Source organism: Pinus tabuliformis, chromosome 7, assembly GCF_031772625.1.
Source record: "Pinus tabuliformis cultivar Carrire ecotype Pingquan chromosome 7, CPIR1, whole genome shotgun sequence".
Lineage (NCBI taxonomy): Eukaryota > Viridiplantae > Streptophyta > Pinopsida > Pinales > Pinaceae > Pinus > Pinus tabuliformis.
In genome coordinates, this window is record NC_142293.1 from 1,449,941,592 (window position 1) to 1,449,955,291 (window position 13,700).

At 36.2% G+C, this 13,700-nt stretch overlaps 1 protein-coding gene across 1 annotated transcript; it reads left to right on the forward strand.

Annotated features, from left to right (window-relative positions):
• Window positions 1-3,730: 3,730 nt before the first annotated feature.
• LOC149253158 (elongation factor 2-like) lies at window positions 3,731-7,744 on the forward strand. Its single transcript, XM_089459882.1, has 3 exons — window positions 3,731-3,857; window positions 4,102-4,189; window positions 4,568-7,744. The coding sequence occupies exons 1-3, from the start codon at window positions 3,855-3,857 to the stop codon at window positions 7,006-7,008; spliced, it is 2,532 nt and encodes an 843-aa protein (XP_089316008.1). The 5' UTR covers window positions 3,731-3,854; the 3' UTR covers window positions 7,009-7,744.
• The last annotated feature ends 5,956 nt before the right edge of the window (window positions 7,745-13,700 follow it).

Sequence of the window (13,700 nt, forward strand, 5' to 3'; positions counted from 1 at the left end):
AAGGAGAAAGATGAAAGCACCTGAGATTGTCCCACTTATTTCTCCACCTGCTAGGCGGAAGGAACGGTCATTATCCTCATTAGTAATTAATACTCCTCCAGTTTCTGCATCGGTTAGTCTATCAAGCCGAACAAAAGCTGTGGCAAGAAAAGTGGAACGTTCAAGGAGACAGCGTAATTCAGGTGGTGAACCATTGAACCAGACGGCTGATGATGATATACAAAATACAGCTACTCAAGATGTTTCTCGACAACGAACAGGGAAAGAAGCTTGCGGAGACCACCATCACCATCTCGTTACAATCGGCTGCATGCAACCAACTTGATTAGACTATTCCTCTGGCCTGTGAGGAATTTAGAAAAACGTATTAAACACAGTCATATGGCAGAGGTGAGCAGCACAGGAGCAATGGACAGAGATGTCAGTCAGGAGTAGTGCGTTAGCAACAAAAACGTACACAGTGACAGAGATAATGAAGACCACATCAGCGCTATTCAAGGCAGCTCATACACAGGTAATGAAGACCACATTAGCGCTATTCAAGGCAGCTCAGACACAGGTAATGAAGACCAGGCTGATATAAAACATTTGAATTTGCAGATCTAGCACGCTAATTTTACTATTTCAGGATTATGGGCAGAGGTGCGGGACTGACATGCACATAAAAGGCCACAGAAAAACAAGCGGCTCTGATACCATGTTAAACACACATGGGAAACATAGAATAGGAAAGATAAATCATGTGAGTACATTTTTTATTAACAGGAGATATACATTTATAGTACATTATGTGACCGTTGGGATTCACATCCCAAGGTCTCTTGGACTGCTTTTGTCCATTCGACTTCCACACTAACCCATTGAGGATTAGGTGTCCAACAGTTTCCATATGACAATATCGTTGACGAAACAAACATTAGCCTTCAACTAGGAGGGCATCTTCATGTTGTGGTAGAGAATCAATGGTTGGTTCAGAAGGCTACTTTTGTGCTTATCAAAGAAATTTAGAGAAACCCCTAAACTAGAAAGGTTGTAGAGCACAAGTTCTCGAAGCATCATCCATATTACCACTATACATAACCTTAATGAGACACAATGGTCAATAAAAGATCACAGTTCAAAACCACACATATTAAATTATCTTACCAAAAAAATGTTAGAATTAATATTTTATATGATTATAATATAAAAATATCTATTTAATTGTATCAGTTGGGCCTAGCTTGGGGGTTGAGAGGAGAAGTCATTATCCTCCCAATGGGGTTCAAATCACACTTCTAACATGTTTGTTCTTTGTGAATTGATTGTGGATTGGAGCACTTCATGAACTAATTATTGATTGGGCTTGGAATTGTACTAGCAATCTCATTCTCATCTATGAGTCAAATCAAGGTAGGGTGAGTAGTAAGATATTAGCCTCAAGAGATAGCTTAATTGATTGCATCATCTACTCAACAACTGTTACTTATGAGGAAATCATAGGTTCATATCCAATTAAGCCTCTCAAGGTTACTAAAGAATTTTTCATATGTATAATTATGTACATGCATGAATGTATGCATATATTGGATATCAAAAATTCTTACTTGAGAAAGGTAAAAAAAGATATTAGTAGCTAACACCCCTCTAGAAAAACAAAAATACATTATAAAATAAATACACATTATGAAACTAATACATATGATTTAAATAAAAAATTAATTCTTTTCAGTTGTTCTAGTTATTTCTTCATTATGGTGACCAGAAATTAAAAAAAAATGACTATATATATATATATATATATAAGAAAATTGAAACATGCATGGTTAATGTAAATCTAATATCTGTATAAATGAACATTGTACATATACCATATAAATATAATATACATTTATGCTTTTTTTCTTCATAAAGTGCCTTCAACACTTAAAAATGTGATTTTCATTTTACAATGAAATAGAAAGCATGATTTTTTTTTTTTAAGATAAGATGTAATGTAGAGACATCATTTCACTTTGTAAATACATTTTTAACATATTTATAAAAAAACATGAAATTTAATTTAATTTCCATTTAAAAAGTGTACACATTAATTTTTAAAATAATAATATTAATTTGATTATAAAATAATTTGTTTAATGAAAAAATTTATTAAATATAAAAATAATGTAGTAAAGTGGAAAATAAGTTAAAATGCAAAATTAAGTTTGGAGTATATTCTAAAATTATTTGTATTTGACTGGTATTTTTGGAGGTAAGTAAATAGCGTAAAAGCTTAAGATCTAGAGGCATCTCGCAAGAGTGAAACTCTGCTCCTTACAAACCCCCGCAAATATTTACAGATAGTCTGATTTTCCTTGACTAAAAAGAATAAGCTAACCTGCATGAGTGTCACACTACTAATTTAACAACTAATTATAATAATTTTTTCCGCCATATCAAAAAAATTCAAAATACTAAATTACTGAACTCAACTTTACCGCAAAATGATAGCAAAGACGGTCAAAACGCTGAACAACTTCGACTCAACTTCGTGGGAAAATGACAGCGAAGACTATCTCAAAATTTTGCACGAAATTATTCTTTAATCCGGCGACTTAAATAATTAAATTAGGCCAATTGGAAAAAGAATGTGCCATGAAATTATTTTTAATCTGAAAAAGGTCAGCAAAGAGATTACAGTATATCGGTGGCCTCTGCCAACCAAATCAACATTTTATTATATATTAAAATCAACGTAAATGCAGGAGATTATGGCATTGTGACCCAATTGAAGATTATCATATAGCAAATATTGTTTTGGATTTGGATTGACTCGGTTAAGATGACTTTGTGGGCAAGGCAAGCAACCTGTTCAAGGCCAAGGCTGCTTGGTGGGCAAGCCAGACAATTCTATTGCTAAAAATTGATCATATAAATATGGTTCTGCAGCTTGGGGACCCATATGATCATCTGCTATTGGCCTTCTTGCCAAGGCTAGGCATCTTGATTTTCTGTTTTTCTGGTATTTTTCTTTTATAGTTAAGCCTCAACTAGTATTCTTTGGTTTGGAGTTTATCCAAGTGGAACAAGGCAAGCTTTCAAATCTAATCTATTGAGGACTTAGTTTCTTATTTGTATTTGCGTTTCATGGACAGTGAACTGCTTCTTGGAATTTTATGTGCTAATAGGAGTTAGTCAATTATTATTAAGATGCAAACATGGATAGTTGAGTGTTTGCTTTGACCACAACCAGAGCCTTTACATGGGTAAATATTGTGGCCAGATGCAGGTCCAAGATAAATTTTGTTGCCATGGAAATCCATGGAATGTAACAGTTTAGTTAATTGAATAGTCGTCTAAGTTTAGTAATGCACATCTCCCATGGGGCAGGAGAAGTGTTTCTCCCTCTTTTTAACCACAAGAAAAAAAGTCAGTTTACTGTAAACATCGTCTCAAGAAAGTTCTGATTTGTATGGCAAAATTTGGATTTTTATTTTTGATTTTAACATTGGTTAAGCTTGATTTGAAATGTAACATCCACATGTTCATAATGGTTTAGAAGTCTAAGCCAACCTCTTTACAATCTAGATTGCATATATATGTCTATTTTAAGGTCGTTGTATGGAACAATCCCTAGTTGAAACTTTTCTGTCCACCTTAGTGGGTAACTGTGGTCTCCTTTGATCAAACTCTAGAGGAGTTGGGCTTCTTGGTTATATAACAACGTTGGTCATTTAATTTATATATCTAACTTCGATTTTTTACTTTCGTGGATTCCATGGATATTGGACTCACTATGTTTCATTTGCATTGGTGAATTTCAGCCTTTAGGTAGTAGTTGTATATACTATTCGACTGCTTCAAGTTTTTGGTGAATAGAAAAATCAGCAAAGATGGTAATATCACTGCTCTGTTTATTTTCTGCTAAACAATTCCATGTGAAGTTCATGTTTATATTTTGAAGGAAAAATTGATTCTTTGAATACTGACAGTGTTTGTCCAGAATTATGGATGGTAGATTTATCAGAAATAAATAGTCTGCTTAATATAAACTTGTTGCCTGTGCACACGTCTCTAATCAATGCAAATGATGACTAGCCTGCTGAATTAATTTAGAGATATGTGATTGTGTATTTACAGGTGAAGTTTACAGTTGAGGAGCTCAGAAGGACTATGGACTTGAAGCATAATATTCGTAACATGTCTGTCATTGCCCATGTTGACCATGGTATCATTCTCTGCTTCTGCCATTGTTTTATCTCCTCTCCCGTTTCATAAAACGCATATAACATACTAGTGCATCCTCACATTTGTGACATATAAAGAGAAGATGAGAGTACTGAAAGGACTGCAATTCTCACTCCCTCAAAGAGTATATGTTAAATTCTCATTAAATCAAAATCGGCTTATCCCCTTTTAGAGTATATGTTAAGTCTTAGTTGCATCAAATTATAGTTCTCTCTTCATCATTTTTTTTGTTGGCTTGATCCACGGGAATCCGAATCTTGAATATCATTGTTTACATGATATAATTAAACTGCCCCGTAGGCTTAGTTAATTCATCATTACATCTGTTAATTCTGATAATTGCTATGGGTATTTGCAGGGAAGTCTACTTTGACAGATTCTTTGGTGGCAGCAGCTGGTATCATAGCTCAAGAAACTGCAGGGGATGTTAGAATGACTGACACTCGGGCAGATGAAGCTGAACGTGGAATCACCATTAAGTCAACTGGGATGTCCTTGTATTATCAGATGACAGAAGAGTCTCTGAAAAACTTCAAGGGGCAAAGAATGGGAAATGAGTATTTGATAAACTTGATTGATTCTCCAGGGCACATTGAATTCTCATCAGAGGTCACAGCAGCCCTCAGAATCACAGATGGTGCATTAGTTGTGGTAGACTGTATTGAGGGAGTCTGTGTACAGACCGAAACAGTTCTGCGCCAAGCTCTCGGGGAAAGGATTAAGCCCATTCTCACTCTCAATAAGATTGATAGGCTATTCCTTGAATTACAAGTTGATGGGGAGGAAGCTTATCAGACCTTATCAAGGGTTATTGAGAATGTGAATGTGGTCATGGCTACTTACGAGGATGCTATGCTTGGGGATGTTCAAGTTTATCCAGAGAAAGGCACTGTTGCATTCTCAGCTGGCCTTCATGGGTGGGCTTTTACATTGACAAACTTTGCGAAAATGTATGCTAAGAAGTTTGGGTGCGATGAAATGAAGATGATGGAGAGGCTATGGGGAGAAAACTATTTTGACACTCATACAAGAAGATGGTCATGCAAGAATTCAGGCTTACCCACCTGCAAGAGAGGCTTTGTTCAGTTTGTATATGAGCCCATAAGGCAGATTCTCAGCATTTGCATGAAGGGTGACAATGATAAGCTATGGCCTAAGTTGCAGAAACTGGGGATTTGTATGAAGAATGAGGACAAGGATCTCGTTGGGAAGGCCCTGATGAAGCGGGTCATGCAGAGTTGGCTCCCTGCAAGTAGTGCCCTACTTGAGATGATGATTTTCCATCTGCCTTCTCCTGCAATCGCTCAGAGATACCGTGTAGAGAACTTGTATGAAGGGCCTCTGGATGACATCTATGCAAAAGCTATCAGGGACTGTGATCCCGACGGGCCATTGATGCTCTATGTGTCAAAGATGATTCCGGCCTCAGACAAAGGCCGGTTTTTTGCCTTTGGGAGAGTCTTTGCTGGGAGAGTGGCAAAGGGGATGAAGGTGAGAATCATGGGTCCCAACTACATCCCTGGACAGAAGAAGGATCTGTATGTCAAGAGCATTCAGAGGACAGTCATATGGATGGGGAAGAAGCATGAAACAGTTGATGATGTGCCCTGTGGAAACACCGTCGGTATACTTGGGTTAGATCAGTTTATCACTAAGAATGCTACTCTCACAAATGAGGGAGAAGCAGAGGCCCATCCCATCAGAGCTATGAAGTTCTCTGTCTCCCCAGTTTATCGAGTTGCAGTGCAGTGTAAGGTAGCCTCTGACCTCCCAAAGCTCGTTGAAGGCCTTAAGCGGTTGGCCAAGTCAGATCCCATGGTTGTCTGCACAATTGAGGAATCAGGGGAACATATAATTGCAGGAGCTGGAGAGCTTCACATCGAGATATGCTTGAAGGACTTGCAGGAGGATTTCATGGGGGGAACAGAGATTTCTGTGTCTGATCCCATTGTTTCATTCAGAGAGACTGTGCTGGAGAAATCAGACCATGTTGTCATGAGCAAATCTCCAAATAAACACAATAGGCTTTATGTTGAAGCACGGCCTTTGGAATTAGGTCTTGCAGAGGCAATTGACGAGGGGCGCATTGGCCCGAAGGATGATGTCAAGGCCCGAGGGAAAATCCTCTCTGAGGAATTTGGATGGGACAGAGAGTTGGTGAAGAAGATCTGGTGCTTTGGGCCTGAAACAACAGGACCCAACATGGTGGTGGACATGTGCAAGGGAGTCCAGTACTTGAATGAGATTAAGGATTCCGTGGTTGCTGCATTCCAATGGGCATCCAAGGAAGGAGCTCTTGCAGAGGAGAACATGCGTGGTATTTGCTTTGAGATGTGTGATGTAGTCTTACATTCAGATGCCATACACAGAGGAGGTGGTCAGCTCATTCCCACAGCAAGAAGGGTCTTCTATGCTGCTCAGCTTACTGCCAAGCCGAGGCTTCTGGAGCCTGTATATCTGGTTGAGATTCAGGCACCTGAGCAGGCTCTGGGTGGAATTTACAATGTGTTGAATCAAAGGAGAGGCCATGTGTTTGAGGAGCTGCAGAGACCTGGGACTCCACTGTATAACATTAAAGCCTATTTTCCAGTTATAAAGTCTTTTAAATTTGCAGATACTCTTCGGCTTGCCACTGGTGGGCAGGCTTTTCCTCAGACTGTATTTGATCACTGGGATCTGATGGGGGGTGATCCAATGGACTCTTGTTCAGAGGCTGGTCAGCTTGTGATTGATATCAGAACGAGAAAGGGACTCAAAGAGCATATCACTGCCCTCTCAGAGTATGAGGATAAGCTGTAAGGACTGAATGTTTTTAGTGTTTTTGTCATGGCTCTGTTGCAGCCGAGGTTATGAACCCACGTCATTTTCAGCGAATCTTCTCGGTTGCTGTCAGTTGTGCTCAGGAGCTGTGCAGAAGTATCAGGTAGCATTGGGGCTGATCAGGGCTCTGTCAGGACATTACTGGTTGATCTTGATCTGAATTTTAGAAGAGAAGTCAATTGTTTGAACTTGTTATAGTCTCCAGAATATTCTTAAAAATCAACCTATGTGGTTGGTTATTCTCAAAATCAACCTATGTGGTTGGATATGTGATTTGCTGATCTATAATCCCGTAAGAGCATAGACCATTAAGGTACTGCAATATTCTATGTTTTCATTGGTCGATGTACTGAACGGTCTTAAATCATCTTTGGCATGCTCTCAAATTCATGTAGTGGCTTGCGTTGCAAAGCTGTGGAGGGTGGTGTATGCATGTTGAAATGGGCAACTTGGTCCTGCAGGTTATGGGTAGCACGGAAGTTGATCTGAATTTCCCCATCATAACTGGCTTGCTCATGTGTTGTTCAACGAATAAAAGGTAGGTAGTGTTTCCTTATTTTATGACTGAATTGAGAATAAAATAATGCCCAGGTATGGGCTGGTTGGACCATCTGGTTGGGAAAAACTTGAAAGTTGATTAAGGAAAGTTGTGTGGTCAACTTCTGTCCAAGAAATAAAAGAGCCGATGCTTTCTCGTGTTTGAGTGAGGCATTGAACCGTTGTGAGATGTTGTTGAACTCGCTTTTTAAAATTTACTTACAAAATAATTTTTTATTTTAAGATATGAGGACATTGATAATATATATTTCTGGATATACTTGAAGGGGCATAATTATAAATTAAATAATATATATTTTAAAACCAGTTATAAAGTAAGTATTTTTTTGAGGGAAAATAATTATTGTTTATATATATAAATCAGAATTTAGAATAGTTATTATGTTAAAAGTTATTGAATTAAAATTTAGTTTAGACATATGATTTACATAAACAAGTTGAAATCAATGAATATGATCGAAATGGAGTATGTATTAAATACTATCTACAAAATTGTGACTTTGTAGCTTTTAAACAAAATCCTACAATATTTACAATGTCTCATTTATATATTCACCAATACTAACCCTATAAAAACTAAAACTTAAAAGCATCAAAATGTTACATTAAACCATGATGAATTATTCCTCCGCTTTGATTTATGAGTCTCCTAATTTACCATTACAAGAGGACATATCCATTTTTCCAGCCACCAAAGTTCACCTTGATTTAGCCTTCACCCCCAATTAGCCATGTGATCAACCTTGGAGTTGTTTGATTTGAGAACATGGAGACATTTCATTTTTGCTTGTGGATAGATTGATACACTTTGATTTATGAGTCTCAGGCGGGCATACTCCTTTTGCCACACCACCAAAGTTCACCTTGATTTAGACTTTACCCCAAATTAGCAGTGTGATCAACCTTAGAGTTGTTTGATTTGAGAACATGGAGACATTTCATTTCTTCTTGGGGATACACTTATACAACTAATAAATTAGCTTGAAAATCTAAATGACGGACTATATTCAAGGAATCACCAAAAACAATGACCTCATGAATTCTCAATTTACAATTTGCCTCAAACTTTGATATAAGGCATAGGCTTTAACTCGGTTGTTGAAAGTGTGACATAAACCCTAAGCATATCCATGTTCTTCTTGATTTTCTGGGCAAAAATATCCCCCTCCCCAATATAGTTATATTTTTTAAAAATTAAAAAACGTTTCTTTAATTAAAATATATATGTAATAACATTACAAAGTAATAAATATTTAGTCATTGATAAAAAAAATTCAAATTTCTTAATGCATTTTTAAAGAAGCTTTCAGACTAAAAATAAATTAGAAATTAATTTAACACCATACTTTTAAAGAAACTTCTAATTGGAAAATTGGAAAATCCAAATTTAATCTTTTTATATTTAATATTTCACAAATTTAAATAATTTATTTATTTTTTCTTTTATATTATATCCAAATAAAGTTTTATTAATCTATCTTATTTTATTATTTTTAAAAGTTAAGAAAATGTTTTTTTACTCTCTTATATATATATTCAGTCATATTGATAACTTTCTTTCAAATTTCTTAATACATCTTTGAAGAAGCTTTTCAACTTACTAAAATTAAATGAGAAATTAATTTAACACCATAGTGAAACTTCTAAACTTATTTAAAAAAAAATTGAAATTGGAACATTCCAATTTAATCTTTTTAAATTTAACATTATTCATTTTTTAATATTGAACAATTTTAAATTAAAAGAATTTAGAAACATTTATATAAAACTTTTAGCTTTTTATATTATATTGAAATTAATTTTTATTAATTTATAATTCAAATTTTTCTATTATTTGGTAGATAGGAGTACTAATTACATCTTTGAAATATGGCTTTGTACAAAAATGCAAAGAAACAAGAAAACTGAACAACTAGAGTAAAAAAAAAACCTTATGTTCGTGGGGATTTGATCAAGTAAATAAAATATTACAAATACTTTATCCACTTATTAAGAGAAATAATAAAATTTTAGTTAGTAATAAGAGAAATTAAAATCCCCCCGATGGGGGTGCTCATGCTAAGGTACAAGTGGCACATGAAAGGCCATTGGGGCCTGCTCCTCCTCCATGCGGGTATTAATTCCCCCATCATGAACTGTGCAGATATTAACTCCTCTTCTGCGATGATCTCCCTCACGAACTTTGTGGTTAAATTAGAGCTCGACAAGTGGTCCACTTCAGTTTGGCAGCTTAGGCAATGAATTTGGGTTAGAAGGTCCGTGGAAGTGTCCAGTTCTGGGTCTATGGCGCCTCATTGGGGTTTCAACCTTAGGTGAGGAATGCAATAGACGTAGACCTGCATTTTCCGGGTGTGGGTTGGGATATGTCTCTTGGTCTGTCCTTGGGATCTAGGCACCAGTACAATCACGACCTGGTGTTGTTTCCTAGCTTTTGTTGGCTATAAGCCCATTTCGCTCTTGCAGCAACTTCTGGTTTCACTCCCGCTCGCGAGGACTCTTGTTGGTCATCACATGCACATGGGTATCATTTTAGTCTCTGGTAAATTATCCTTTGGGTTTGGGTCTCCCTCTAGACTAAAGACAACAATAGGTTCTTTGTCCGTACTCGAGATTGTGTGTTCTATATGTGTCAAGTTTTGGGGATGTATTCAAGAACTGCTCAGCGTCGTTACTCGGTCTAGGTAAACATTCACCCATCTTGCCCTTCTAATAGTGGTGTTAGTCTGGTGATTCATTATTGTTCGAGTTAGTGGGTTCGTGGTACTTGGCCGGTTTGTATTATATGCAAGTTCACTCGAGGCATCTCTAAGGGCTCCCCCTTTAGTGGGCTGTCACCTGTAGGATGCCACGACAATGGGGTCGTCCTCGTCGTGGGAGGGGTTATCATGCCCAGGCTGGGTGTCTTGAGCCAAATCATCATTCGTCCTTTGCTAATTCCACCAACTAGAAAACAAAGGACGCTGAGGCAATTTTTCCAGCTAGTTCGCTAGGCCGCTTGGTGGCCCCCACCTCCATGGAAGCTAATGTCAAGCACCTGCAGCACATGCAACTTGACATTGACATTCTCAGGGATCACATGTATGAAGATTGTAATGAGATTGTAACCTATCTTGCTTATATTCAGTACAATGAAAATGCCATTCTAGAGCAGTTGGACAACCTCCGGCGTAGTCAACGACGCACAAATGACCACCTTCACAGCTTGGAAGCACGGGTGGAACATATTTAATTCCACATTCATGACCATGTTGGTTACTTTGCAGATCCCCCTATAATTCCCCCTCATCCCCCTCCTTGATATGTTGCTAACAGTTTAGGTCTCTTTTTGTATCACTCATAGTATGCTAAGGCCACAGTGCCTTCCAAATATAATGTATGCAAAATGTCTCTCCTAGTATTCTCCATCCCCCAATCTCAAAAAGTCTAGTCTGAATGAGAGAACAGGTGTTGTTGAAATCATTTTTTTATGCTATGATATTTTGAAATCTAATGAAAGCCATTTTGAACGACAAAAAAAAAGAGAAATTAATTTTTTGAAAATGTATTTCTTTTTCAAATTTTATATTTAAAAAAATATACAATAAAAGATTTTATTTCTTAACATTCAAAGTTAAAATTAAAATAGATGTATATTACTTAACAAGAGACATGTCGTGGCATGTCACTGCTTATTTGCATACATGAATTGTATGTATTTAGTTTATTTGGTTGAAATGACATGTGAACATGAAATTATTTGAAATAAAAAGACCTTATCGAAAATTTTTATTTTGAAAATTTCAATTATATTCCTAATCTGACACTCAATGTCAACATGATTCAGGTTATTTGAAGCAAATGAACGAGTAAAAAATTCGTTCATGAAAACACCTTCACCAAGATCAATATGAGAATATTATAAAATATAGCGAAATTATGTTCATATTATAAAATATAGCTAGATTATATTTCATAAAACCATTGCCAAGAGTTATGAAACTACAAATTTCTATCCAGTAAGACGGGGCCCTTCAAACAAAATCTTAAGGAAGTTTAGGTCCTCCATAACTTTCAAAATTGATAACCAGAAGATCTTTGATTAAATGTGAGGTTTCAACTTCTTATATCATCCCCAAGAAAATGACACATTCTCTAAACACGTGTATAACTCTAAACACCAACAAAATTGTATTAAACATTCCTACGAAACATCCTATGCATCTTATATACTGTCAAATCATTTTCATATATGTAACCACCATATGCCAAAAAGAGCTTTGGCTTATTTTCCTGATCATCAAAGTCCATATTTTCATCACATTGAAGTTGGGGTTCATTATGATCAAGTCCAATGTGTATTTCAGAGCTCCAGACATCCAATGCAATATGAGAACTACCATACCCATTGCCACTTGAGATTGGAGAACCTGCTTCTGGCTTTAATTTGGCATCTTCAAGAGCATTGGAAATGGATTCAGTTGAACTAGACTTGGTATAGTTGTCCTCTAATTTGTATTTTGACATAACACTATACTTTAGCATAGTTTAGGGTGACAAAGAAATTGAGGAAGAAAAACCTAGATAACTTTGAGAGTAGATTCAACATATATTTTATAGCAAGTGCTTCAGGTAAGACCAAATTTAGTATCCTTCTCCAATAGAAAAATTAAGGAGAAATATAATCCAGCACATAAATCCAAACATTCATCCAAATTCCGAAGTGTAATAAAAGAATAATTTAGAAACAATTAAAAGAAGTAAAGGAAACAAAAACTATGCTTGAAAAGTTTCAATTATATGGTTCAAAGACAAGAAATATTTAAGAACATTACAAAAAATGGATGCAAGATAATGAATAGCAAAGCTAAAATTTCATGGATCTATCGAATGTTAGAATTTTTTTAGTAGCAGTGGCTAAACCACTGTGCATCTACAACATGAATAACCCAAAATGAAGAAAAGGGGCTACAGTAGAAAATTCATAAAGGAAAATTCAATGTTTGAGCATAATTAACATAGATAGAAAGAATAGATGCAAACAGATATTTCTCAGTGGGATAGCTTACATCGGTTCAGCTAATTCTTCTGCTCAATATCTATGAACATTTAATGACTAGGAGAAACTTGAAAGAGTAATAACAAGAAAACATTACACAATGTTAGATGACTTCAAAAAATTATTGAACCACAGTTGATGTGTCTTTATCCTGATATCCAAGTTAACGTTAAAGGGGGTGATTTCTATTTACAAGAAAATTTGAGAATGATAAATAGAAACTAGTATCAAATTTACTTGGTCTCCACCAAGAAAATAAATGCACAAGGAAACTTTGAACTACAAGGGGGACACCCAACTTGGGTAAATTTTCATTTGCAAGAATAGATGAGAACCTATTCAAAGGAACTAGTATAAAATACACTTGGTCCTCCACCAAGAAAATAAATGCAAAAGGAAACTTTGACCCACAGGGTTTGATTTAGGTCAGAAAAATTTGAAGCTCAAGAGAGTACCCTTCTTGCATAGATATAGGTAACTTATTGTTGTAGTCTTCCCCAAATAGCACGAATTTCGAGGAAATGAGGTTAGGTGTAAATACCAGACAAATTGAATAAAAAAGCTACCCCTCAAACCTAACACCAAAAATTTGAAAGAATGTTGCCATCCCAGGAGAAACTAGCCAAGAAGGAACTTGTGGATTATTACAGAAGAAAATCTCCAGGGAACATTAGCCGAGATGATCTGGATGATGAGGTCAACTAAGCTTCATGGACCAATGACTAGGAGAAGGAAAGGGGGATATAAGGAGTCCTCAGCTGATACTTCCCTGGGATGAAATCATGAATGAAATATATGTTTATTCTGGAATTGGTTATGTGCAGGATGAGTATCACCTCAGGACGAGTTTAATTAATGGGAACAATTTCATCCTGAAGGAAAACTGTGGGGCACACTCGTACCTAAGTTATGAGGAGACTTACATTCGGGTTCCAGGACTTATCTTATCTGGGATTCATGGAACAATTAGGTTTGGAAATCCTATGTGAAAATCTATTTACACTTAATACATTCAATGTTGACATCCAATTGAATAGGGAAATCGACATTCAGGACCACAATACAAAATCCACGCAAA